Source organism: Rhea pennata, chromosome Z, assembly GCF_028389875.1.
Source record: "Rhea pennata isolate bPtePen1 chromosome Z, bPtePen1.pri, whole genome shotgun sequence".
Taxonomy (NCBI): domain Eukaryota; kingdom Metazoa; phylum Chordata; class Aves; order Rheiformes; family Rheidae; genus Rhea; species Rhea pennata.
The window spans coordinates 81,599,900-81,627,279 of record NC_084702.1 but is presented as its reverse complement, the minus strand read 5'-3'; the positions used below and the strand labels follow the sequence as shown (position 1 = coordinate 81,627,279).

General features: G+C 51.7%; 1 protein-coding gene across 1 annotated transcript; it reads right to left on the bottom strand.

Moving 5' to 3' along the window:
• Window positions 1-274: 274 nt before the first annotated feature.
• ONECUT2 (one cut homeobox 2) lies at window positions 275-25,980 on the bottom strand. Its single transcript, XM_062600086.1, has 2 exons — window positions 24,846-25,980; window positions 275-561 (listed from the first exon to the last, which is right to left on the bottom strand). The coding sequence occupies exons 1-2, from the start codon at window positions 25,978-25,980 to the stop codon at window positions 275-277; spliced, it is 1,422 nt and encodes a 473-aa protein (XP_062456070.1).
• Between the last annotated feature and the right edge of the window lie 1,400 nt (window positions 25,981-27,380).

The window sequence follows — 27,380 nt, the reverse complement described above, 5'->3', positions numbered from 1 at the left end:
CTCTCAGCAGAGACTCGTGCCGCGAGTGACCGCTTTGCTTTCAGGCCTGCTTAGCCTGTCCTGAGCATAGTATTATATAGAAAGAGGTTAGTTTTCAACTTGCGCCTTCTAGAACTGACTAAAAGCCGTAATGTCCTCTGCTTACAGCTAGGCTAGACTTGGTCTGCAGGAGAATTGTGCTTTCAAGTCACCAGTGAAGGGCCCCGCTGCGAAGCCGCGCTCTGCCGGCGGCTCTTTGGTTCGGCTGCTCGCCCGGCCGCCCGCCCCGCGCCGGTCACGCTTTGGTGCAAGTGCTGGAGGCCGCGGAGGAGCCCCCCGTGCTGAGATCGTCCTGCCACTTCTCCAGGCTGCGCCGCCGGGCGTTCATGAAGAAGTTGCTGACGGTGGTGAGCTCCAGGCCCAGCTGCTGGGAGATGGTGATCTGCATTTCTTTGGACGGACGCTTGTTCTCCTTGAAGATGGCGAAAAGTGTTCTGCGCTGGAGATCGGTGAAAACCAGGCGGGATTTCTTCTGGGAGTTGTTCCTCTCTTTGTTCGGTTCCTGCTCTTTGCGTTTGCACGCTTGGGGGAAGGGGTGGCCGGGGAAGGAGACAGAGAGAGAGAGCGGATCAGCGCGTGCGTGGCTACCGCCGGCCGAGGCGCGCGCGGGACGTGGGACGTTGCGCTTCCCGGGGCGCCGCAGCGTCGCCAGCGAGTCGCCGGCTACGGTTCACCGCCTAAAAACGCGAGGTGCTCGCGTGGCCACCGCAGCCGAACCGCCGGCGGCGGCGATCGCGGCGGGAACGAGCCCCACGGCCGCCCTCTACGGGGAATTACGTACATGGTGAGTTTGTGTTTCTGTATAAAACACAGGAATTTTCAGAAATTACTAATGATTTTGGACTGGCAGTTATTTTTTAGGCATTTGGGCATGTAATTTCTCGGCAATGATGAGCACTCGTCCCGTGCGCACTCATCTCTCCGAGATACCGTGCTGAGCTACAGCCCTCGCGGTCACTTGCCCCTTCTGGGCAGTGCAGAAGTCTGAGATCTTCCACATCTTCTATAAAGCCCCCATCTGAGAAACAGGTTTTTCTCCTGACACACTAACGTTAGGACTAAAAATCCCACTATCTGATGCCAGCCTAGGACAGAAAATGCGAAAGGCAGGTATTTTTTTTTTCATAATAGCTAACAAAAAGATTAATTCTTTGCAGATACTTCTCATGTGCCATAACAAATAACAACTCCAGATTATTATTTTTTAATGAAACTGTACAGGCCACTAATCTATAATGCAAGTTACACCATCTGGGTAATTTATATAGAGGACCGACGCACTGAGGAAATACAGGTGGAAATTGATGTTTCATGCATTTCGAATAAATATTCTATCCATATTTCGGGACAGACAGTCTCTCCTCTGACCTGCCGTTTCGAACACGTGCTTGGAGAACTACCGCGGGCGCGGTGCTGAGGGCGGGAATCGCGGCTCCGCGTCGTGGGCACGCGGGCGAGCGGCGCGCCGGCCGGGCACGCACGCAACCCCCCTCCCTTGCTAGGAAATTTGCAACGCAAAAGCACCCTCCCGCTGGGGCTCCGCGGCACGCTTTCCGGGTGAACGTTTGAAATCAGCAGCAATCGGGTCCCGCTCTGCTCTGCCGGCAAACGGACGTAATTCCGCGCGAGGAATTCCCCGGGGAACTGGCGCCTCCCCGCCAAAAGGCGCTCGGGGCTCTGGCTGCTGCCGCTGCCCTCGCCGCCGCTGCCCGGCGCCGCCTGCGCCCCAGAGGGTCCGCGCGCCGCCGGAGACCCGCCGGGAACAGGCCACGTGCGCCCGGCAAGGAGGCAAAGAGCGGGCTCTCCCGGCCCACGCTCCCCGCGCCGCTTCGCCCTTGTTCGACCGCGGAGAGGCTACTCTGACCGCCACGGCCAGCGACTCCGCCGCACGACGCGGCGGCGGTCTGCCTCCCCAGCAGCGAGCTCTCGCAGTCCTCCAGCAGCGTCCCCCCCCCCAAACTCCCAGCAACCCGCAAAGCTCCCAGGGCAGCAAGCCCGGGTCGCTTGGGCACCCCGCCGTGCCCTGCTCCGCTCGGACCCTCCCCCGGTTGCTTCCCGAGGAGCACACCCCTGCGGACGCTTCCGGGGGGGTTTGCCCATTCGTTCGTGTCTCTGCCCACCACAGGGGACTGGGCTAGGTGATCTCCAGCGGTCCCGGCCAACCTCAGCCGCGCTGTGACCCGGCGCCTGCTGCAGCAGCCGGTGCCTGGCTCAAGCGGCTGATCGCCCGCGCCCCGCGGGCACCGCTCGGCTGAAGTCGAGGCCTCTTTCAGCAGAACACGTTTTACGGCACTATCTCCTTTGGCTGCTTTGCTCGCTGAGCTGAAAAGTGCAGGAACTGGCAACAGCTCTCTCCATCTTTAGTGGTGAATTAGTACAGGTTTATGTGGATTAAGCCAGCTTCTAAACATGACCTGTATTGAGTAATTAGGCCTCAGAAATGCAAAAAGGGGAAGATTACGTCATTAGGCTGGTGCGGGTAGCACGCTCCACGGTGACTTGGCGCAGCTCTCCCGGGCTACAGGCGCGCAGCCGCGCGGACTGCCCCGCAAAGCCGAGGCGCGCGAAGGGCTCCGCTTTCACTGCAGGCCTCCGAAAGCGGAACGCCGAGGGCTCCCGGGAGCTCCGCAGACAGGCAAACAGCGCGCGCGCGCTCCTGAGCCCGGGGTAATCAGCCTCCAAAGAAGGTTTTTACCAGGAACCTGAAGGGGGACGGCTGTGATCCGTTGGCCTGCATTTTGACTCACCCCCGTTTTCCTGTCCGCCGAGACCCCGCGATTCCTCCCTGCCTTCAGCGCACCAAGGCGCCCTGGCTCTGCGCCCGAGCGCCGCGGCCGCGGCGCATCCTCGGCACCGCCGGCCTGGACGGCGTGGAGAGAGGCAGCGCTGTGGTGGCACGGGAACGGCTAGCGGCGCCGCGGGCCGCGGGAGCAAGGGGCACCAGCACCGCCATGGCACGGGCGAAGGGCGCTGGTCGCACGCTGGAAGGTGCTGCTGAACTCCAACTGACGTCCCTGAGCGCAGCTCGAACTTTGTCTACTGCTCCCCAAGGCTGTGGAAAATAGGGCTTAAGTGTTCCTGACTGCTGAAACTCTTCCAACTCTTATTTATTCTGAAGCGTTGGGACGTTTGATTTTTGTTGCTTTTTGCTAAAAGCTTTGAAAGAGCTCGAGTCTGCCCTGTTGCTAGCTGACATCCTTCCTCCAGAGAAGAGAGAGCCCCAAAGCAGAAGGAACAGCAGGTTTACAGAAGGTTTGCACAGGACAAACAAGTGCTTTCATAGGCCAGGTCCTGGCTAGTATCTCCACACGCGCCGGGCAGCAACGGTAGCTCCCAGCTGCCACTGCCGCCACTCTCGGCACCGACGGAAATGCCGGTCCCCGGCCGCCCCTGCCCGTCCCTGCCGGCCGCCGCCAGCCTCGGAAGAGCGAGCGGTGGGGATGGTCAGGGTCAGCATCCCGGCGCGCGGCAGCTGCACCCACGTCCACACGACCTTCTGAGGCATCGTGCTGCCAGGGAGGGGGGTGCCCTAAAAAGGGGGAGAAGGGGGAATGACCCAGCCGCGCTGGGGAGGAAGAGCGACACGTCTTCCCGGGGGGGACGGCCACCTTCGCGGCCACCGGCTTTGGTGACTTCAGGCTATCACGCAGGTCGGGGCGAAGCGACCGGGCACCTCGCAGACACCTGTTAGGAGACGCCGGTCGGAGCAGAGCCTGCGCCTGCTGCCCGACAGACAGCACGCCTTTGTGCGGCGGGGACGTCGCTGCGGGGCACGAGGCTCGGGGCGAGCTCTTCGCCTTAGCGCTTCGTCCTGCCGAAGCCGGGCGGGAGCTGCCCTTCCTCGGGGGAGCGGTGCTGCCCCTTCGCCCAGCCCGCCCGCGTCCAAGTGCAGCGCTCGGCCCTGGGACCGCTCATCCTGCCCGCGCGGAAATAACCGGAGCGCGTAGCGCGTCTCAAGTTGCACAGTTCTCAGGAAGTTCCATGTGCACGTGGCCTGTCCCGGACGGCCATGGGAAGGAGTGAAACCCTATCTTTCCGAGAGGAAACTGCAGCATCTCTGCTATTTAGGCCAGGGCTGTAGCACAATCCGCAGCCGGCTCCCCCCACCTCTAGCCAGCCCAGACCCGCACGCTGTAGGGCAGCAGACAGCTGGCGTGCGGGGTTTAAAGCCCCCCAGAGCTTCTGGGCGCTGCCCGGCCGCGCTCGGGACGGCAGCGGCTCCCCGGGGAGCACCCCGCGCCCCCCGCAGCGGGCGAGCCCTCCCGCCGCTCGCCCGCCGCAGCTCTGCCTCCAAGCACTGGGACCGCCCTCGTCTTGCTCTGCAGAAGATGCTCGAGTACTTCTTTTTCTAATTTTTCTTAAATGAACCTGGCTGGCGTTGTAGGGACCGGGCGTTATGGTCTGTTACACACTCATGGTGCTTTTCACCCAGAAAAAAAGCATTGGCCCAGAAACCAGGTAAAGCTTCCTAATGGACATCACCGCCCCTGGGGCTTAGCTGCGGCATCGCGTCCCGCGGCGCCGCCGCCCCCGGCACCGCTCCCTTCGGCCCGCTCCGGCCTCGCTGGAGGCAGAGACCGCTCAACCTGCCCAGGGTGCCTCGCCAGCCATGCCCAGCCAAAGCAGGCCTCAGGGGCTTGCAGGGGTGGCCTCAAGGCATGGAGCCACCTGACCTGTCCAGAAACCTGAGATATGTTCTCGTTTCTGAGATATAATCACGATATATTCTGTGGGCTGCAGAGCCCAGCACCAGGGACCGCTTGACGTGGGCGAGTAAACGCGTAACGCTTCTCTGGGACGTCTCGCAAGGCAAAGCCGGCCAGAAGCTCCTCGTCCAGCACCACCGCCTTCCGGGCAGCGAAGGCGGCCCCACCTCGGCAGCGCTAATGTCAGGCCATGCTAATGGAGCTTAAAAAAATCAGCATTAAGAGCTGATCTGTATTTATTAGCACAAAGAAAACATCAAGTGCTGAAACCAATACCACCACCAAAGCATATCCAGGTTTAAAAATAGACTGATAAGGCTGTCTACACAGGCAGTAAGATAAAAAAATCCATATGTTGACATGATTAGGTAATGTACTGGGACAGAATGAGTAGAGCGAATTGATAAGTGGCCAGATTTTTAAGCAGCCATATTAAAAAACTCTACAGCTCTAAAATCTGAAATTAGCACCTGGGTCAAAAAGTAAAATTCAGACTCCAGAACTGCTGGTAGCTAAAATACTCATCTACGTACATCTGAGTATGACACCTTGGTGAACCTGACTCAGCTGGATTAGCTTATGTTTGTGCATGCAAAAATATTTCGCAGGTTCTGTGTGGGGAACTGCAGTATTTTGTTGGATTGGCTGAACTCGAGCCTTCTCTTTCATCAGTTTTCAGCCGTGAAATTTAAGTGGCTGCAGGAGAGTTGTCTCTAAAAGGAAGGTCAGGATCAGGACACTCAAAAATACCACATTGGCCAAAATGTAAAATGAGGATGCTTTTAGAATTAAGATCTGAAAACATCACTTCCTTTCTACTAGCGCCGTGTGCCCCAGGAGCAGATTTACAGCAGAGCCCCTTGCAACGTCCCCTGGCACCCCACGGCGAGCCGGGGCCCTGCTGGGACCGGGGCTTGGTGGGGGGGAGGGGTAGAGATCTATTTCATAACACATTTGGCAATTTTTATTTTTCTTCCTTGAAAAGTGAGGGCATATAATACATAATATGTAACATATATAACATATAATATGTTTTATGCATATATATATATTTTATATATATATATATAAATGATCTAGATAGGCTGGAGAAATGCTCCAAAGTGAGCAAGACAGTAATTATTACAGATGGGAACAAAAACATACAGAAGAAGGAAAATTGAATATACAGATTCAAAGTGGAGAAAAATCGATTTGGACAAGCATAGGACGATCTGGGACTATAGCGGTTCACAAACTGAGTCTGAGTTTTGCAAGGAAGTGAAAGAGAAAGGCAAGCATCACTGTGGAAAGGGTTTGGACAAGCGCTGTATAAAAGACAAAAGAAATAATGTTATTTTAACTCCAGCTGGCATCGGTGAGGTCTCTGTTGGATTGATAAGTCCAGTTTTGGGTATCAGAGGGACGATTCATCTCGCCTAACTTTTGACACTCAGAATAGAGACATCTGCACCCGAGTTATCGGTTGGGCTGGCCAACGAACAGAAACAGGCAGCTTTAGGATGTGATTCAAGCCAAGTCTGAGATGAGATGAATTGCACACGACTGTATTGATTTCAGTCTGTTGACCATAAAAACAGTCCACACAATTAGCTTAGATGTAAACACCTGCAGTGAGCTAGACTCAGGCAAGAGGAAGCCTACTGCACCAGCCGAGGGGAGGTCAACGAGAAGGCACAGAGCTGAGAAACGAGGGAGGACGGGAAGGGCTGGGTTTGTGTGTGCCGGAAAGCAAAAGCAAAGACTGGCGGGAGGGGTGATACACAAGACTGTTTTGGAGAGGATGATGCTTCATTATTCTCTATGCCTACCTAGAGAAGGACAACAAATAATTAGTTTAATTTGCAGTATACAGATTTGCAGTTAGATGCTAGGAAAATCATTCCATGAGGTTCATTAGCTGCTGTAACAGGTTATTCAGGTATCTTTGCCTTCACAGGGCTGTAAGCAAACGCCTGCTCATCCCATCTCCTTTTCTCACCAAATCCTCTCCTCCGTGTTCAGATAGTTTTGAACTTTCTGGATATTATCCTGCTTGAATGGTCATATGCAATACTGAATTGTGGCTTCATTTTGGGTAGCACTTTTCATGCAAAATCTAGCCCAAATATTTTCTGGAATTATATATTTTTTTAATTTTACTTTTCTTTTGAGTTACTTGGTGAATGTATCAAGTTTGATCTCGATCCTTGTCTCACGCTAGTGAGAACAGTGGAACTATTCTTGATTTAAACTGGTGTAGATCAGAGACTCATAGCCAGTGTATAAAGAACAATTCATCGCAGCACTTTTGATACAACACTTCTTTTCCAAAAACTGACCAGAAAGGAGTGAGGGCAAGATGCAGCCAGAGATCCCTGCTACCGACCTGCTGGCTTCAAAATTAAGGTAAAATGATGCAGTTCTAGGGAAACAAACAGGACTAAACCCTTCCTGACATGCTTGAATTTCAGTCAGGGGTCAAATCAGAAATCCTTAAAGATACTGCTTGAAACTGAGGCTATTTTAAATCACCTTGTACAAGTGAGGGAGAGACAACTGGAGAATGTAATTTTCCTAAACAAGGTTCCTACTTCTGCCGTACCACCCAGCAAACATCTCAGGGGCAGGGCTCCCCGTACATTAAAGACGGAGAGTTTTGTGTGTTTTTTTTTTTCCAGAGGAGGGAACATTGTTTGCTTTCCATTTCTTTTCCCATCTCCCATCGCAAGACTCTTCAGCTAAACAGTGAGTTTTTTCCCAGTCTCCGCTTTCCTTCTGTCTGCACGGGGACCCCTGCTCCCTCCTCCCAGGCCCCTCCTCGTGCAGGCTTTCCTCCCTGCGTGTCTCTAGCCCTGTCCCAGGTCATCTCCTGGGGATTCCCTGTCCTACACCCACGCCCTTCGGAGAGTCGGTGTTTCTCCTCTGCATCTCTCTGCAAATCTCCTCTTCCCTCCCATGCTCCTGCTGCCTTGTCCGTTCCTTGAAGCCTCCTCTGCATCTCCGAGCTACCAGATCACACCATCCCCAGATAATATCCTACTGCACGTCTACAATGAAAAAGCAGGTTTTAGTGCAGCTACACCAGATTCTTCCCTTCAGTGTTACACTTAGTCTTTTTGTCTCAAAGCCAGTGTCATGGTTTGCCAAGACCAGGGATGTGGTGAGTTCCAGCATTTTTGCTGCAGTTTCTAATAGTTTCCAGGACCCTGGGAAGATTCTAGTATTTCCTAACATCACTAATTTATGTCCAGAGATACTCTGCGTATTGCAGTTATTGGTAACTAATAATAAATAATGCAAAGGTATGTGCTTTTCAATGCATTCGGTAAATACTTTCCTTAACTGTTAAGTTTGCTCTTGAAAAGGAACCATAAGGGCAAACGGTTTTCCTTGACATGCATTTATCAGAAAAGAAAAAGTGGAGTGAGCTCTCTAATAAAATAAATTTATTATCTAGGAAACCCGCCTATGGAATGAGAGACATTTTCACAGCAGAAGGAAGGGAAGCAGCCATCTTGATTTTAAGAACAACTTGATTATAGTAACTGCAGTTAATCCTAAATATTTTCTATGGAAGAAAATAGATAATTAAAAATAATTGAAAGCTGTAACAGTGGGAAAAAAAAGATTCACAAGATTCATCCCTTTTCTGCTACCCTAGACTAAAATGTTTTACATAGAAACAATATAGATAAAGTTCAGAAACAAATTCAGTTTTGCTTTACTTAATTTTCACTTGTATGGAAAGCTACTAGTTTAAAAACATAACATCACTCTGCCGAATCAGAGCCTTTGTATTACATCCCTAAAAGAGGGACAGCCTATCTTAAATAAGGACAGTTTTATCCTGCAGCAAAAACTGCAGGATAAAGGAATGTTAAAAAAAAAAAGCTGCTTTAAAAATGATGAGGCGGTTGTGTTTACAGAGTTAGGAATTGCTTAGAAATTCAAAAATAGCATTCAGAATAAGCATGCAGAGGCAGGAGGTTACCCAGGTGAGGTGGAGATAAGTGCAATGAGCCCCAAAATTGCTGCAGTTCCCATCATTAAATAAGACTCTTCTCCATGAGGGTGAATATTTAGATTCAGTGATCTGAATTACAGAGATTAAATTTTATAATAAACTCTAGTGATTTCTTACTTACTCCAGCTTTTTTGCAGGTATAGATATGTTAAAACCTAGTACTAACACTCAGATTTCGCCAGTACAGATTTCACAAGCAATGCTGAAAACCAGGAGCAACTGCAAGAAAGACGGTGGCTGCTAGGTGGCTACGTCCTGATCCAGTTAAATCTTTAAGCATGAGTTCAACTTTAAATATGCAAGATGCTTCACTGCCTTTAATCAGTGTGTTTGCAAGCCTGAGGTTAAGCATACACTGGAATATTTTGCTAGATCTCAGAGAAAATGAGGGCAGGAGCAGGCAGTCGTCTTTGCTAATAGCTACAGCAGTTGTTAAATAGTTTCATCCCAGCTCCATCCTTTTGTGAGTGTTTAGCATTCATGAAATATGCCAGTGAAACAGTTTGTTGATGTTCCCTTTGCAATAACATCCTGATGGCTGAGTTCGCATTTATAGTTATGGTGAAGTTATAGTCAACAATGAGAACTTCTGCAACATCTTTAGAGTTCTCCACTATGTGTTTTTCTCACCCCCTAAATGGCTTTAGGAGGTTATTTTTGCAGCAAAAGAACAGAAAGGTTTTGTGAGACTCATACGTCCAGTCAAAGCCCACCATCAGCATAACTCACATTTTGTTAGACTCCTTGTGGCTGCTGTACAAAATACGAGGTATTCACAGAACCACGTCACTGCCAAATATCCTCGCGTTTCCACTTGCCAGAAATTGGGACAGAATTTAGCATTCAGTGAAATGTCAGTTAAAAATCCTTTGCAACAATCGCTAATACCAGGCAAAGGGAACCACAACACACTGCAATACTTTTTAAAGTAATATAATCCCTCCACCATTTTGCTAAAAGCATTAGAAAGCAAGCGAGACGAACGCATTGAAATTGGGGCTCCTCTTTCGTCCGCACGGCAGCGGCGCTGGGAAGGTTTTCCAGGTGGGACCTGACCCCCGTGCCGGCGCTGAGCACTTACGAAGGCTGAAGCTATCACTAGCAGAGTTTGATGATTTCCTTATATAAATACACTTACGAGTGATCTCTAGACTAAAGCCCCAGAGATCGGTAATGTCCATAATTTGCCGTGGAAAAGCGAGCCGTCTGACGCTGTCTGCAGCAGAGGGCAGGTGCCCGCTACGGGCGGGACTGATTGCCTCCTGCCAGCTGGACACCCCCCTTGGAGCTGGTGGAAGTTAGGAGAGATTGCTAGAGCCCTCCTTCACCTGCCCCGAGCCTTGGGACACACTTGTGATCCTCTAAGGGAAAATCTGCTCTAAACTGTCTACATTTAATAGGTTTCAATACAATTCACATTAAAAAAAAAAAAAAGGAATACCGTACCACCTGGAAAGCAATTACAAAACCTGGCACAAACAGGAAGTCCAGTGACTAATTTACATTGCATGAGTTCCAACACATGCGGCCTTGAAAAATATCTGCATGAAGTTGATGATTTTTTCAATTTTAATTCAGCAAACCTGTCTAGGTTTTGGTTTCCTTCACAGGCTTCTAATTTAAGCTTAATTTTTTTGTCACTGAATATCATTAAATTGAATGTTTCCACCAATAGTCCATTTGTCTGCAACAGCAGTGCTACTTTCAGCAACAATAACTCTTATTTTCCATTTTCTTCCTCAAAGAAGGAAGGTATTTCTTCCAGAAATGTAGCCAGCCCATGCGTTACAAATAGCTATAAATCCTGACAAATATTTAGAAGCATTTCAGTTGATAAACTGTCTTTAAAACTTCAGTTTATAAAGATTATAGTATTGTGAAGTTTAACTCCAGTCATTAAAAATGAATATATGGCAACTATTAGCAAAAGGGAGCAAATTTGACTGTACCATTAATATTGCTGGGTAAAGCTGTTAGAAAAGAGAGATTTATGTCCCTGGGAACCTCCCCTCCTGCCTTTCCACAGCAAGAGCGCTATCTTCACATGGTGGCCATGCTCCCAGGCTGGGAGAGCAGCCCAGCACCGCTGTGCCCAGCACCACCAGCACTGTACACTGGGAGTAAACCCCTGGCATTGGAGACCCTCCACCCTCCAGCTCTGGAGTGGCTCATCACCCATGAGAGCAGCTTCGGGCACCCCGAGGGATGAGACCCCCGATCCAGGGCAAGTTCTCCACAGGTCTGGTGAAAGCTGGTTGAAGTGCAACATTTTAGATTAGACATTTTAGCCTTGTCTAATGAAACTTTTCTCAACTGAAAATATCCTGCTGGCTCCACTGTTAATAGCTGCAATAATGTGCAGCTCAGAGGAATCAACTCATAGTACATAACAGCAGCCTTACAAAGCCCAAAGAATCACAGAATGGTTGAGCTTGGAAGCGACCTATGGAGATCATCTAGTCCAACACCCTGCTCACCTAGAGCATGTTGCACAGGATCGCATCCAGATGGCTTTTGACTGTCTCCAAGGATGGAGACGCCACAGCCCCTCTGGACAACCTGTTCCAGTGCTCAGTCACCCACAAGCAACACTGCATAGTCTCGTGCACTGTCCTGTATTAGTTTCTGTTAGCTACTTACGCATACACAGAAAGACTACTCTTTTTTACAGGAATTGCTTTTGCCATATGTTGGCAAAAATGGATTGATAAGGTGCTCATTACTGTGACTGACAGCATTGCCAGAAGTATTCAGCCAAGTCCCAATGAAATAGTATTACAACAGGCAGTGCTTTGGAAAGTCCTGGCAGTGAAGCTCCAGAAATTTTGGAGCTGGCCAGTAATGACAAGAAATACTTATGTGAAGATTTACTTTGGCAACAACAGCTTCAAAATCACCAAACCCCAGAAGACAGGCACAGAGGGACCTTCTGAGGCTACAAACCCATCTCCTTTTTGTTATGAGAACCTGATACTGCTTTGCTTTGGATACTGGTAACATCTTAAGGGAACAACTTGAGTGACTATGTACTAGGAAACACAAACACAGTGCTAGTCCTGCTTCTTACACAAACAAAACTCCAGTATACATCTGACATCACTCCATCTCTAATCCATTAGCTATCTCTAATTTTAAACAAATTAAGCAAGGGCGTTTCTACCAGATACCTTGGAGGACTATTTAACAGTCTAGAATTTTGTAAGGCCACACTTTATCATCTGCTTTCACTGCAAAGAGAGTCTCTCTGTCTCTGTCACCTCCCAGTTTGATTCCCTGCAGTTTCTCATGTTAACTTTTCTTCCCTCTTTCTGCTGATGACCTTGAGTAATCACTTTTATGATGTTTTTACTATAACAGCAAAAGTGACTTTGAAACTACGAAACAAATAAGTAAATGCTAAGAAGGAGTCAAGCAGCAAACAATATTCTTTTAATCCAGCAGTAAGTCATTCCTCTCTATTGTCTGTAAGGATAAGCCATGAATATTGATCTCTTATATGTTGTTTCTTATGGGTGTAGTACAAAGTCAACTAAACCAAGTTATCTGTCTGATGGAACTAAAAAATGTTTCTCAATTTGATTTCAGAGAGAACTCAATGTGAAAGAAATTTAATTATGTTAGTAATATTGAACACAATGAAATGACCATCAAAACATTTTCCAGAGATTTAAAATGTTTTCTTTTGATATGATTCACTTAAAGCAACCTCTTGTATATCTGTGCTACTACAATCTCTTAAAAACTAGGCCTCAAAAATCAATTTGATTACCTCTCTGAATTAAGTATGCACAAATGAAAGCAATTGAGATCAATACAAATTAGGTTAAGTACTCCACTGTGTACAAAATCATTATGTAGCAAGAAACAATTTGAACGAAGATGCAAATAATCACATTGTTAGGGTGCGCAGCCAGTGCACATTTATCTGCTTATTTCCATCTGCTACACACAAGCACTAAACCCTCTTGACTTTTTTAATCCCTATGAATGCCCTCCGAAGGCATTTATCTAGAGAAATAGAATACACACACAGATGAAAAGTGTTGTACAAAGTGTTAATTCTGTTCTTTCAGAGGGATCAAGTGTTAGTGGAAAAGATCTCTTTGCTCATCCCAGTAAGCCCTCCAGTAAATGCAAGATGTTTGGTATGCAATGATTCTTGTTTTGGGATACAAGGCCCTGAGAAACAATCACACAACAGAAATACTTCCTGTCAGGAACTGCTTTTGTTGGTACTCAACCTAAATTTTCTCTTTCTTAACTCTATCATGGATAAGACCCCTTTCTATATCTAGTGCTTGCATCCTTCAGCTGTTAGAGGAGGAAAGATGAATGAATTTTGAACCTTTGTTCTTCTAAACTTCTTTCTGGCATGTAGCAGATCTCAAGTTACTTCTGTCCAATCTCTTGTAAATCTGCTGGATAGCTGGAATTGGACTGTAAATTCTGTGGGGTAGGGACTGCTTCCTCCTGTGTGATACTGCTACACCTATCTCAATGTGGCATCTCTGACAGGGGCTTCTAAGTACTATTGTAATATACATCCATCATTAATACAGAATAATAAATAATAGATGGGGTGGGGCCAATGTATTGCACTCCAGGGCAAGAACGGGTGGAGGCTTGGTGAGCACACAATACAGTTTAAAGGTACTCCTTGTCACCAAGTGGTTCGTGAGCTTTAACCATAGACTGAAGCAGCTTCTGCAGAGCAACCCCAGAGCTGCTTTTTCTGTGACCTAGGCAGAGAGCATCCTCTGATGCTAATTATTCAACCCTCTTTACAAGCAAGCAGTTCTATGGGTTGCAGAATGAACAGCCTGATTTCCAACAGACTTCTGGTTCAGATGTGCTTACGTGTTCTTAATGTACCTTTTTCAACAGTTGAGATCTGTAGAGACATCAGATAAGAGAGCTCTCTTTCCATGCAATCATCATCTAATATGGTGCAAATTCATGTCATAGCTTTGTTTCAGCTCAAGCACTTACGAGGTCTTATTTCTCTACATAGGCTCCTGTTTCCACAAAAATGAGTAGAACTCCCTATAGTTATTTTTGAGACCTCCAACTCAGTGTGAAATTAGGCTCTTGTTGACCAAAGGGTCCAAGTAACACTGTGAGGAGAGAAGGGGGAGGCCACAGAGGAAGACTGACACATGCCTCTTGCACAATTGCATAATCTTTGTTGACAAGGCAAAAATATGCTTGTCCCATTTTGAAGTCTAAACTGATTTGAGAAACGCAAGCTGACATAAACTGGCAAAAATAAAAGCATTTAAATGTAGCATCCCACAGGTATGATAAGTGGTGTCACCTATTGTGCCACTTTTTGACAGGCCATTCTGCTAGACCATCAGACTTACGTCAAAGGTGCAGCAAAATCTGCTTTAGCTAGACTGTGCCCACAGGCCTGAACAAATCCTGCCCCAAGTTCCACACTTCCGAGGATAAAAGCATTTACTATTAGTCATGAAAACCAGTCATTGGAGCACTTCCCATGGGAAGGGAAGAGGGTTAACATGGAAGAGATCAGGAAAAAAAACCAAGAAGGATAAGGTAGTCCACTGCTGAGGTAGGTCCTGAAAGTAGGGATTTAAGCTAGGTTGTTTTCTATCACTGCTTTGGCACTTTGCAGGGGAGAAACGCAATGTAAATTGCAGCTTAGGTACTCCATCTAGTAAAAGTAAAATATTGAACACTTGAATGAGTTGGCATGATATGCACAGAGAAGGAAAGTAGTGAAGAAGATGTGTGGGAGAGGAGGAGAAGTGGTCTCTCTGAGGAAGACTTCCTTATATTCTTCCTTTATCCTCTTCAGCTATGTGCTGCTTGCCAAAGCTTAATGCCTCAGTATGGCTCTTCATTTTTAAATCTCCATTATGACAAGATGAGATTTGCTGGAAAATCACCACTGCTTATACATATGTTCCCTGCTCACTTAAACATATTTTGGTCCCAGAGACAATTTGTGTTTTGGGAAACTGCCAGCTTCTATTGCTTGCCTAGTAATTCCTCTGTGGAGCATTTACCAGTGTTTTGAGCTCCCTTTTTTCATAATGTAGTAGTTTGATTTTACAGTTCAAAAAATCCCCAAAACATTCCATTTTATTTTTTGATTGCATTTCTACCTACAATGAGTTGTCTTGTTGATCTTATCTCTGTGCCATTTGAGATTAGTCTAATTTGTATGATTTCTGCATACAAAAATCCTCTACAGATCAGTGAGCCTTTTATGTAAAAGTCTGCAAGATTGAGACTGGATACAGACTCTTTTACCTCAGAAAAAGGTATTGTCTGTCCCACTGAGACTTTTTTTTTCTCTGTCCATTCATCTCTTTGCTCTTGCAATGAGCAAAGTATGAAGGAGTTTTGTCTAGAGAAGACAGAAGACATGATAGCTGTCTTAAATACAAAAGATTGCTGTCAGAAGAAAAGGAACATCTATTTTTTGCTGCGTCTAGTGGGGATAAGATGAGAAGTAGAGGATTTAAATGACAAAAATGGAGATTAAAGTTAGTCATTAAGAATTCATGTATACCTGTAAGGATAGCCAAGCTTTGGAACAGATTGCCCGTGAAATCCCCATCACAGAAGAATGGGTTAGGCTGTCAGGACAGGTGATATCTCACAGTCCTTTTCAGCCCTGTTTTCCATATTTGATTAATCCTCCATATAGCTGCAGAGCCCTATTTCCACTCTGAAGGCAGCCACATGGGAGCTTCTCTGAAGCAAGGAGTCTGCTACATTTAGGGCTTGGAGACTGAGAATAGATGTGTCAGGATACTGGCAAGCAGCTTGCCACAGCTGAGTAATGCCTAGCTGGAAGGGATGAAAAAGTAACTTGCAATTGGTGGATGGCAGGAACATCTAGTACAAAGTTTTGTGTTTAATACAAGAAAAGGTATTAAGGATAACCAACTGGGAGCATGGTGCAGAAAAAAGAAGCTTGAGTCAAAATGCCCCTATAAAGAGCAAGGGAAGAAAGAGGATCTAAGTTACTGGAAAATAATCTCTCTGGCAAAAATGTTCTCTCCTTTACAAGATCATTGTCACAAATAGAATTCTGTCAGTTTTCAAATATAGAAGATCATTTGAATTTCAGAAATGCCTGTACAAATCTTAAGAAGCTAGGAAAAAATGGAATGCTGAAAAATCTAATAAGGGAATAGTAAAGAACTGAGATCAGAAAACCTCCAAAAGAGTAATCTATGATGATAGACCGTTTCTTTAAAAAAGAAGTAGAGGAAGAAAGAGAGAGACACATTTAATAATAAGTGAGGTCAGATTTATCTCTATCAACCAATAAAGAAACTGATAAAAATGGATTGCTTATAAAAAATGGTATTTGAATATATGCAGAGCAGAAATGTCTTCATTGTCTTTGGGAACAATATGGAGCAAAAAGACAAGAACGGATATTATTTTAGAAAGCTGATACATGAGAAATATGATTTATAACGTAGTACCAAAATTTATTGCATAGATAGCTCAAACATAACCACTAATCTATAGCTGAAGAGAATACTAATATTTTAAGCCACTAAGCACCTTTCAAAGAATCTAAAGATTCCTGCATATTTAGTTCAAACTTAATAAATAATTTTATGTATATTTAATGTACTTAATACAGATGTTATTATGCCTTAATTTTTAGTTGTATCTGCAGGTGACAAAATAGCCTCCAAAATACATTGAAAGAAAATGTAGCTAGAATCCTAATAGATAGAGGCCACCCAGATGACAGCAACCCCCCTGTAAACTATGATTTCCTCAACAACATCTACAGTACAAGCAAATCTCAGTCAAAGGACTCTTCCTGGCGCTGAAGGTACTAATTACGTGTCTGCTGGTGTCAGAGGCTGCGCTAGTGCACTGGCCCAGCGCCAGCCCAGCGCAGCCCAGCGCGGCCCAGCGCGGCCCAGCGCGGCCGGGCCCGCCGCCGCCGCCGCTGTCCGTGGTGCTGAAGCCCAGGCGCCGCCGCCGCCGCTGTCCGTGGTGCTGAAGCCCAGGCGCCGCGGCGTTGTCCGTGGTGCTGAAGGCCCGGAGGTGGCGGCGCTGATCCTGGTGCTGATGGTCCGCGGCGCGTCCCGCCGGGCTGCCCTGCTCTTCATGGCAGGGCCCTCGGACGTCGGGCTCCGTCGTGCACCCACTCTCCTTTCCCTTCATAGAGAATCGCTTTTCTAAATGCATTGGCTTCAGCATTTATTCTCTACTTGCCACTACTGCTCTTCTTTCTAGCATGAAAGGCATCCTGCTGAACTTCCTACTGCACTTCTCGCACAGGGGCCACAGCTGAACTATTCTCCAATGCACTGGGACAAAGGGGCTTACCAGGTAGCAGAAAGTGTGCAGCAGCCCATGAAACAGAGCAGCATGGCACAGATCAGCACTGCCCTAGAGCAGGTGCATCTTCCTCTAGAAGAGGAAGAAGAGCTCATCCACACTGGAGGGATCCTCTCCCACTACAATCACCTCCATGCCTGGGCCAGGCCCTCTGTGATGGGTGCCAGTGCCCGGTCATGTCCCGTGGTTGTAGTTGCAAGAGCCACAGTGAGACCCCTCCCATGCTGCCCCCTCTGCTGCCTAGGGGCATGAAGAATAGAGCAGTCCATGCATGTCAGATGTTAACTGTAGCTGGTAATGCACTGTGGGAGGAAGATCAAGCTAAGGTGAGGAGGTGGTGTAAGAAGAAGAATAAGACAACACGCATTTTTCAAGCTCTTGCAATAAGCAAACATTAGAAACACGGCCAAGATTTCCAAGCAGGAACCCGCGATACAGCCTCGAGTAAATGCCTGTTTAATCAGACTTGGCTTCCAGGGCCTGGGCTGGATAGGTCTCCCCTGGGTGACAGCAGGGCCCTGCAGCCATGCCCTGGCGCAGCTCGCGGGCAGCCGGCGGCAGGGGGCACTCACGGCCAGCGCGGCCGGGGCCGGGGGCGGCGAGGCCCTCCCACCCCTCCGCTGAGCACGCTCCAAATACGAGCTGCACTGGCCCAGGTAGCATCGCTAAATTGCGCAGCGATCAAAGGAATACTAATACAAAGAGGTCAGTATGCGTGTTTTGCACAAATGAATCATTGATAGTGTTTTGGTACAAAAATGTTTAATCATCAATAACGTGATTCAGCAATCAGGAAATGTAAACAAGCAATGCAAGCGTTTTGCTGATCAGTCCAGAAAAATAATAAGATATCTGCAAAGCACAGGATTAGCTGGACTGTCTTTTGCCTTGCTTTCAAACTGTCATTGTTTGTACAGTAGGACCAGTTGTAACCTTTGACTTTTCAAAGCAGTAAATAATTTTGATGGAGCTGAACGAGCATGAGGCAAAACCTGATTGTGTAAACAAATGTTTTGCTCTGCTCTGATAGGAGCACGTTACTCTAAGACTGATTCTCAGTCTGAACTGCTGAAGCTGCTCTACAGGTCAGTGAGACCTGTATTATTCAGTGAGAACTGTATTACTGGATGAGAAAAAGCTTCTTCCACCCCAGAGGTCTTTAACCAGAGTTTCAGAACAGAGTTGAGCTTGGTAGCTTACAAAAGATTACAGCACAAAAGTTATTTTAATTGCATTCTTCCTGTGTTTGCTTACCATAGATTTGGTGCACCTTCCAACTGATAATATTCTGAGGTTTAGTACTTTGCAGGCAACACAGGCATTAGGACATGGTTTCATGTTCAATTAACCTGAACCACAGTTGAACTCTGCCCTTTGAACTCACTGAGCAGATAAATACATTGACTCACCTAGGGATCATTAGTATTTTTCATCCTGGTAGAAATTTAGGGACTGCCCTACTGGGGCTGGAGCAAATAAAGATTTTATAGAAATGTTTCCCTATTTGCAGTTCATGCAGTTAGGAGGTCACCGAGTCGGGGAAGTGGGGGGGGGGAGCAGCAGGCAGACTGCTGCTGCCAGAACCTCTTGTAGTCTCCAAGCTAGCACAGCCCCTTAGGGAATATAAGTCCCACCTGCCTTCCTGTCCTACTGGCTCTTGGAGCTGTCTCCAGCTCTCCTGACCCAACAGAACAACCCTGCTAACACCATTTTACTCCCTGCAGCCTGCTCTGCCAGAAGAGCTGCGAGTACTGTGCAGGTTTGGGCCCAGGCTCAGCAGTGCTGGAAACCTACAGTGGGCAATCAGGAAATTAATCATTTGGGGGAAAATTGAGCATACCATGGGGGAAGTACTTTACCTCTTGACTTTGCCCACCCTTGTCTCAAACAAGTACCACTGATTCAGCAAAGGGTCCTGGAGCAAAGTCTTTCTCTACCTTGCCTTTTGTTTGGATCACAGGTTTAAAGACATCTAGCTCCTTCAACTGAGACCACTTAAAAGAGTATAGCAAGCACGAAGGGTAAATCTATTGAGCAAGGGTCTTTAACTATGCGGTTTCCGTAATGGGGAGGACTGGATCAATTGGATCAATATAAAAGGTTTCCCTCGCCCTGCATAAAACGATAAAGGGCTCCTCTTTCCACTGGGTTAGCACTCTACAAGTGCAGATCAGTGGACCAGCATGTGCAGTGGACCTGTGCCACAGCCCTGCTCACCCTCCGCTGGGCTGGATCACCCACGGCAGGCCCCAGCCCTCTGTAAGGCAGCCCTGCCACGGCAGGAGCAGCTGCCCGGGCAGGCTGCTCCCTTGGGCTTCACTGGCCTGGGCCTTGCCAATCCTGGGTGCACCGACAGCGCAGTATCCAAGGGGATGGAGAGAGTAGCTGCACGCTCTCTCCTTGTTAAAGATAAGAATATGCTACTTATGTGTCCTTCCTATTTGGTTTCATGCCATTTCTTCCATATGCCTTATGGTCACCACACACAGATTCATGTTGCATCTCCCCTGCTGCAGAAAGAGGTTTATGTGATTTCAGGGGTGAGATCCAAGGGTGGTGAAGTGACAGTGGAGATATACTGAGAATCTGAAGACTGGTGAGGTTTTATTTATTTTTTTAGGAGAATGTTTATCTGAAATTGATAGCAGCTCTCCAGAAATAAAAACCTTTCTGTTTCCAATGCATAATTGGAGCATTTAACAGAGCTAGACATTCCCATTGAAGATTCTCAGAGGTTTCTCTTGCTGCAGATCGGAGTCCTTGTTACAATGTGCTGTGCAGGGTCCTACGGCTAACAGAGATCCTTCCAGCTGTTAGTGGTTCTTCTTCCTTGCTTGTCTCTGCTTCAGTCCACCATGCACTCATTTGAATGCATATTTTATCATTCCCTCTAAACATTTCTGAAAACATTTGTACATATGCCTTTATGCCAAACGATGATATTTTGTCCTTGTATCTTTAAAGCATTCAGCAAACAATCTATTACTTAACATAAGGACATATTTTGGACATTTTAAAATCTAAGTAAAATTTAATCAGATGTGATCTACTATTCTGTGTATAGAATGCACTGCCTGTATTCCTGTAGGTGGCTAAAACTAGGATAATATCTGAAATTTGAACTGCGTGAGCTTTTTACACCTATATAGGAGGTGCCAAGTACTACTCACAGTTTTATGCACAAAATTGCTGCACAAAATTGCTATAAGCATTTCGGTAATTCAAGAACAGAAATGGCTGAAGATGATCAACGGACTTCGCAGTCATTTGAAAAATAAATAATGAGCACATCCCTCTTCTACAGTTTCCAGAGGGAGAGGAAAGCTTTCTCTCAAAGGACAATACATTTTCGTTTCGTTTGAGGAAAACTTACGGCAAGAGCACAGGGGCAAACGGTTTTCAGAAATCTGACAGCACTTTCGGTTCATTCCTTTTGCTCCGAGGGATTTAAGCAGGAGAACACAGGGAAAGGAAACATCGAGGCAGTGAAGCTGCATATTCACACGCCGTAATAAAAAATCAATTTCCCGAAGGGACGGTAATTTACCAAGGTCTTTCCCGCTCCCCCCTCCCCGCGATCGCCGGCGGATCCCCGCGCCGGCGAGGATCAACGCGCGGGCGGGCGAGCGCGGAGCGGCCGGGAGCATCGTGCCCTGCTGCCCCGGCTCCGCGGAAAGGAAGCGCCCGGGCTACGGCGCAGACAGGACGGGACGCCCGTGTGATTTATAGGCACTAATTAAGCAGGCTGCACAGGAAGCCCCAGCAGGGAATATTTCTCCGCCACCGCCGCAGACCACACGGGCAAAGGGCCCCGCGGCGGCCGAGGGGAGCCAGCGCTGCCCGCGGCCCCGCGGGCGGCTGCGCGCCGAGCGGAGCCGCCTTGCGCGATCTGGGGAGGTCTGGGGCACCGAGGGGGGAGGCTTCGCGTTTTGAAGGAGCGAAATTGCAAAGCAAACGGCATTTCTCTGCAAACAAACCAAAGCGGGAAGTAACCCGGCGCTGACCGTGATGGAGTTAACGCCGATTTTAGTCGAAATGTGGTCGGGAAGGCGCTGAGAGAGCAGAGAGACACAAGCGTGTGTGCATCTCTCCGCGCGCGCGAGAGCGAAAATCGGAGATCGTATCTGCAGGCACTTGCAGCCCAAAACAAAACCGGATTAAAACTGCGGGGGAGTATCGGATGATCCTTTCTAAACGTGCGGAAGATTGAGAAGCAACCCCAGCCTCGCGCGGAGCGCCGGGGAACACGAGGACGGGTTGCTCGGGGGGCCCCTCAGCTCCGCGGGGTGCTCAGAGCGCGGCTCCTCCGCGGGGCCGAGCGCCCCGGCCGCAGTGGGGGCTCCGGCGGGCCCGGCCCGCGGGCGCAACCTGCGCCCGCTCCGCAGGGCCCTGAGAGGGGCAAGGAGCCGGCGCCGCAGGGCAGGGGAGGGAGCGAGGTGCTGGGAAGGAAGAGCACCGGCAGCATTACTGGAAATAAGCCGGATCAGGTTCCAGATCAATGAAACTGGGTCCACACGTTTATGTTCTTGTTGCCAGCATTAATGCTCTTTTAATCTTCTAAACATTATCTGCATCGATTTCCCTCCACGTACACGTTTGTTTGAGAAAGTGACATAACCGCGTGCTTCGAGCGGCGGGGCCGGGCTGCGGCGGCTGCCGCCCGGGGGGCCGCCGCTGCGCGGAGCGCGCTGCAGGAAGGGCGGCCCGGCGGGCCGGGGCAGCCGCCGGCGGGACGCGCTGCCCTTGCTGCCGGAGGGCGGCGAAGGGGCGCCCGCCGCGCTGGCGCTTCCCGCCGCGGGGAGGCCGCCGGGGCGCGCAGAGCCGCGGAGCGGGGCCGCGCAGGCCCGCGGAGCGGCTCTGCCCCCCGCGGATCGCGCTGCCCTGCGCTGCCGCTGCCGGCACGATAGGGAAACCGCTGGGTCTGGGGTTTCTGGGGAGAGGCAGGGGTTAAAGGGGTGTGTGACGGGGAGAGCTGACCATAAGCGATCGCTGTCGCAAAGGTGAAAACAATTAACTCGTGGTCTCTTGCATCAGAGGCTACATAATGTGATTAATGCAGAGGCCGTACGTGGCACTGATCGAAAGCTCGCTTCCTGTAGACCAGTCGCTATCGCCACCTTCTTCTTTCTTTTCCTAACTACCCAAAGCCCCTTCCCTTCCACCGACGCTCTTGCTGCGGACAAATCTCGAGACCTGCGTCAGGCAGAAAACGTAAAAGGTCTGAATATCCGTCCCCTCTTGACCCGCGGTGTTGGAAAGGACAGCAGCAATTTGCAAGACGAGAACAAAACCACCTCCTCAGCTCTATGCTTTTAAGACCTATTTCTCTGCGCCGCGGCTAACCAGAGCCCCGGCAGGGACGGCAAACCCAGGCAGCCCCCCGGGCTGCTGTGAAAGCCAGCAGAGCAGGGCGGCTGTGCAAAGCCTCTTTCACCTTGAAAAATCCCCAGCCGCCTCGGTGAGACGTTTGGAGGCTCCAGGCTGGTGCTTGTTTAACCCACAGCATCTCCACTTCTGGGTCGGGCAGGGATTACGGCCATCAATAATTCATGGTCTCTCTTCCTCCTGCGCTGCCCTCCCCACCCCGTGCTGAGCTGCCCTGCCTGCAGAGACCCTCTGCACCCCACTGTCCGTCATTCAGTACTTTGCAAAAGAGAAAGCAATCCATGGACTCGCGATAAATAAACAAATAAATAAAATAAAAAAGAGAGAAATGGCCTTTTATGAGATGCATCGAGTCCTTCACACACTTGTTGTTACAAATAAAATCCCGTGGCGAAAAGGGAGATCTCGCCTCGGTTTAACGTGCAACTAAAAGGCTTGCAGGTTCATACAGGAACACCTCTAAAATGCAGTGTATTTCCTAGCCTTTCCTTGCGTGTATTTGGTTCAGGCGGTCCGAGGAATGCCAGCGGCACGATCGCAGCCGCTCTCGCCGCGTCCAGCCGGACCCTCCTCGCACGGACGAGCCCGGGAGCCGGGTGACACCAGGAGCCGCCACTTGTCCCGCCCGGGACGGGGCCCCCGCGGCCTTGCCGCATCCGCTACCTCCCTGCTCAAGGCAGCGCTGCGATCCCGCTGACAGCCGGGCTGGGCCGACGAGGTCTGCGCGAGTCGCTCAGGACGTCTCACGCATTAATTAGCCCGAGGACGGAACGAGGAAAGGGGGCAGAGGCTGGAAGTGGCCTCTCATCTCGCAGTCTCTCCAAGACGCACGGTTAGGGAGTGCGGCAAGCGCTAAACACCCCGCTAGGAACAAAGGAGGGGGAAACTCCCCCAGCTGCCATGGGGGCTTTCTGGTCCCCAAAAAGCAAAGCAGCCCTCTACCCCCTCGGACCGCTTTCTGCACTTTCTGTGGGCCGTAACAAGCACAGCATCACGCAGAGAGCGATGGCCACAGCGGCAGTAACACATGAGCATGGCAGAAGGGCTAGAAGGAAATGCTGGAAGGGTTCAGATGAACCACAGACATCCCCCCGCCCCTTGCCTCTCTCCCCTCAACCAGCTCCCCCGGATAGGAGAGAGTGCTCTGAACTGAAAGACAACCTTTAGGAAAGCCTGCTTTATATTTAAATTCTGCTAATGAATAATACGCAAGGATTAATCGCTCCGGATTGGAATTAATATAAATAAAGGGACGAAGGACTTGACCTAGCAAACATCCCTAAATTTCTAAATAGTGTTTGTGGACATGTCGCTGTCACAGCAGAGAGCCAAGCCGGATACATACACACACCACCACATTTGTACTTGTGTCTGTCCACAGACTGCCTATTTACCATTTAGCTCTAGATATCCACGAGATAAATAATTTATTCTAATGGGGAGCCAGATGTGTTAACGGGTATCTTCGAAAACAAGTATTCGGTATCCCTGAAGCCCTGTATTAACATAAGTGAAGCAAACTGCAATAAAGGCATTTCTGCGAACATTTCCTTTCCTTTGGGGCAGCCACCGCGATGCTAAAGCGTTTCCGATGTGCGCCCAGGCAAGGACGTTTCCCCCGTGGCATGAGAAGAGATGTCGCCCCCGACCCCCCTTCCGCCCCCTTCCCTCGGGAATACAGGTTTCTCCTGGCTCCACAAGTCCGCTGCCGGCAGCGCCAGCAGGGACCGGGCTGATTACGCGGCGCCTCGCGCCCCGCCGCGGAGACACCAGCCCGCAGCGCCGCGCCCCGCGCTGCCCGCTCCGCGCTGCCCGCTCCGCTCCGCTCCGCGGCGGTCCGCGGTTTGGGGCGATTTCAGAACAATAGAGGCTGCGGCGCGCCGCGGCCGCGCCAGGGGGCGCCCGCCGCTCCCGCGGAACAATGCGGCCGCGGCGGCCCCTCCGCGCCGCTCCGCGCCCCGCCGCGCTCCCCGCGGCCGCGCGCTCCGCCCCGCCGCGCGGCCGGGCGCGCAGCCGGGCCGCTCGGGGCAGCCGGGCCGCGGCGGGGGGCGGCGCGCCGGCCCCGCGCCGCTCCGCGTAGAGCCGCTCGGGCGACCCGCCGCGCCCGTCGGCGCCCCCGAAGCCTCCGCGGCCGCGGGCGGCGGCGCTGCCGAGGGGCGGCGACCCGGCGGGAGCCGCTGCCGTTGCTGCGGGGCTCGGCTGCGCGCAGCGCGGAGAAAAACCCCGACGGCTCCAGGCAAGAGCGGGCGATGGCAGCGGGGGGAGCGGGGCGGCACAAGCCAGCCCCGAAGCAGGCGAGGAGCCCTCGGGGCGGCCGCGCGGGCGGGCCGGCGCCGGGGCAAGCGCCGCCGGGCGCTGGGACTTACCGGCAAGTCTCAGGGCCGACATCCTCTGGAACTCCGGCTCCTGCAGCCACTTCCACATCCTCCTGAAGGTCTCCCTGCCGGATTTGAGTTTACTCCAAGGCTTAGGGTTCCTTAGTAAGTCCGAAAGGGTCCCCTGAGAACGACACAGCACCCTCTGGGCGAAGATCGCCTGGGGGATGCTGTAGCGCTTCAGTTCGGCGGTGATCCTTTGTGCCACTTCTTTGGTGTTGATCTCCTCCAGCTGCCCCGAGCTGCTCACCTGGGAGCCCGAGGAGGAGGGGGGCCGCTCCCGGCCGGGGGGCAGCCCGGGCCCGTGCGCCGGCGTGTGGCCCGGGTGCCCGGGGTGGTGCACGCCGTTCAGGTGGGACATGACGGCGGCGGGGGGCGTCCCCAGCCCGCGGGAGAGGTGCTGGTCCCCCCGGGCCAGCATGGCGCTGTGGGCCTCGAAGTTGGGGCTGAGCATCTTGTCGTGGCCGGGCGGCCCGTAGCCGTGGAGGCTCTGCTGGGCGTTGTGGATGGGGCCCAGCCCGTTGCCCAGCGGCGCGGCGGCCAGCGGGGAGAGGCTCTGGCCCATGCCCGGCATCTCCTTGTAGGGCCCGTAGAGGTTGTTCATGGCGGGCAGCCCCCGCTCGTCCCGCATGAGGGTGAAGCTGCCGCTGACGTTGCCGGCGAGGCGCTGGTGGTGGTGGTGGTGGTGGGCGTGCGGATGGTGGTGCGGGTGGTGGAACTTGTCGGAGACGGTGGAGATGGGCGGCAGGGGCTGGAGCGGCGTCAGCGTGGTGTAGGTGCCGCTCATGCCCATGCCGGGCGGCGAGGAGTCGCAGGGCATGGCCATGGCGTGGTGCAGCGGGATGGAGAGCTCGGGGCGGTACTCGGCGGCGCCGTCCAGCAGCGAGGCCATGCTGGGCACCATGGCCGGCCGGGCGGGCGCCGGCGGCAGCTCCTGCGGCGGCGGCGGGGGCGCGCGGAGCGGCGCGGCGCGGCCGCCGTGGTGCGGGCTGGGGCTGCCCATGAGCTCCGGCTCGGGGCCGGCGCCGTGCAGGCTGCCCAGCGGCTCCAGCGGCATCTCGGGGTTCATGGCGCAGGGCCCCGGCGCCCCGGGCAGGCAGCGGTAGGCGCCGCCGGCGTTCTTCATTCAGTCCATGGGGGCGGCGGCGGCGGCGGCGGGGCCGCGCCGGGCCTGCGCCGGGCTGCGGGGCGCCGCGGCGGCTCAGCCGGGCCCGCGCCGGCCCCGAGCCATGTCCTCGCCCGCGCCGCCGCCTCCGCCGTCTGTTTGGGCCGCGGGAGCTGTCCAGAGCGGCCGCTGCGCGCACGCGGCCGCGCCCCGCGGGGCGGAGCGGGCGGCGGCGGCGGCGGCGGCGGCGGCGGCGGGGGCGGCGGGGCGGTGCCGCCGCGGCGCCGCCAATGGAGCGGCGGGGCGGGCCGGGCCGGGCGGCACCGGGCCGGGGGGGCCGGGCCTGGCGGCCGCCGCCGCTTTGTGCACCGCGGCCGCGGCCGCCGCCGCGCCGGCCGTGCCCTCGGAGGGCCGCGGCGGCCGCGCAGATGCCGCCTTTGTTGGCGGAGGCGGTAATTGAGGGCAGGGCGCCCCCGGTTTGCCGAGCGTGACCTATTTCCTTTTGATCCGCTGTCAAAGGGCGGGCGGGGGGTCCCCGCCGCGCCGCGCCGCGCCGCCGGCGCCTCCAGCTGCCGCGCGAAAACTCGGTGGGAAACGCGCGTGGGGCCGCCACGCGGGGCCGGCCCGCCCGGGGCGCGCGGGCACCCCGGCGCGAGGGCGCCCCGCGGCCCCCGGCGCACCCCGTCCTCCGCTGCGCCAGCCGGCGGCGTGGGTCGCCGCGTCCAGGCTGGGGAGCGCCGCGGCGGGAGCGGACCCTACCCCGTGCAGGGCTCCTGCGGCGGCCGCCTCTCACATGCTATTCCGTATTCTTGCGTGCGTGCGTGCGTGTGTGTGTTTTAATCAAGACTTGATATTGATTAAATGTGGGAGAAATTATGGCTCGGTAAAGCATGTACTAGTAACTGAAAATAGTAAATTATTTGCTATAGTCACCAGAAAAAAAATCCAGCTCCCCATATAAGTCTTCTTTCACATAACTGATTCCTCACACTAACACGCACGTACACTCTCACACTCTCTCCCATAGACACACACACACACACGCTTTTCCTGTGAGGAAAAGCCATTTTCAGAGGGTTCTGCTCTTCCTTGCAACTGCAAGGTGCAGTAGTACATTTCCACTCCAAATAGGCTGAGTAGAGGAGCACAAAAAGGCATAATCATTGCGAGCTGCTCTGAACTATTTTATTTCTGTCCTTGCCAAAACCATCTGGCATGTGATTGCAGGGCTATTGATCCGAATCTGTGAGCTGCTGGACCCCATGCTAATCTGGCGCGTTGCTGGCCATCAGCCTCGCCGCTGAACTGCGCCTGTCCGCCCGGCTCCAGACACCTCCCCACGTCCCCTTCCCCGGCAGAAGCATCTGTTCAGGGTGCGTCCGTCTTGGTCCTTCTGCTTCCGCGGACAGGGAGAGGGAGTT

Excerpts from the sequence above, each read along its gene's own strand:
- ONECUT2 (XM_062600086.1), bottom strand. The coding sequence starts at position 25,980 with ATGAAGAACGCCGGCGGCGCCTACCGCTGCCTGCCCGGGGCGCCGGGG. Across the intron at positions 562-24,845 it reads GTCGGCCCTGAGACTTGCCG|CGTGCAAACGCAAAGAGCAG; the intron begins GTAAGTCCCAGC and ends CCTTCCCCCAAG.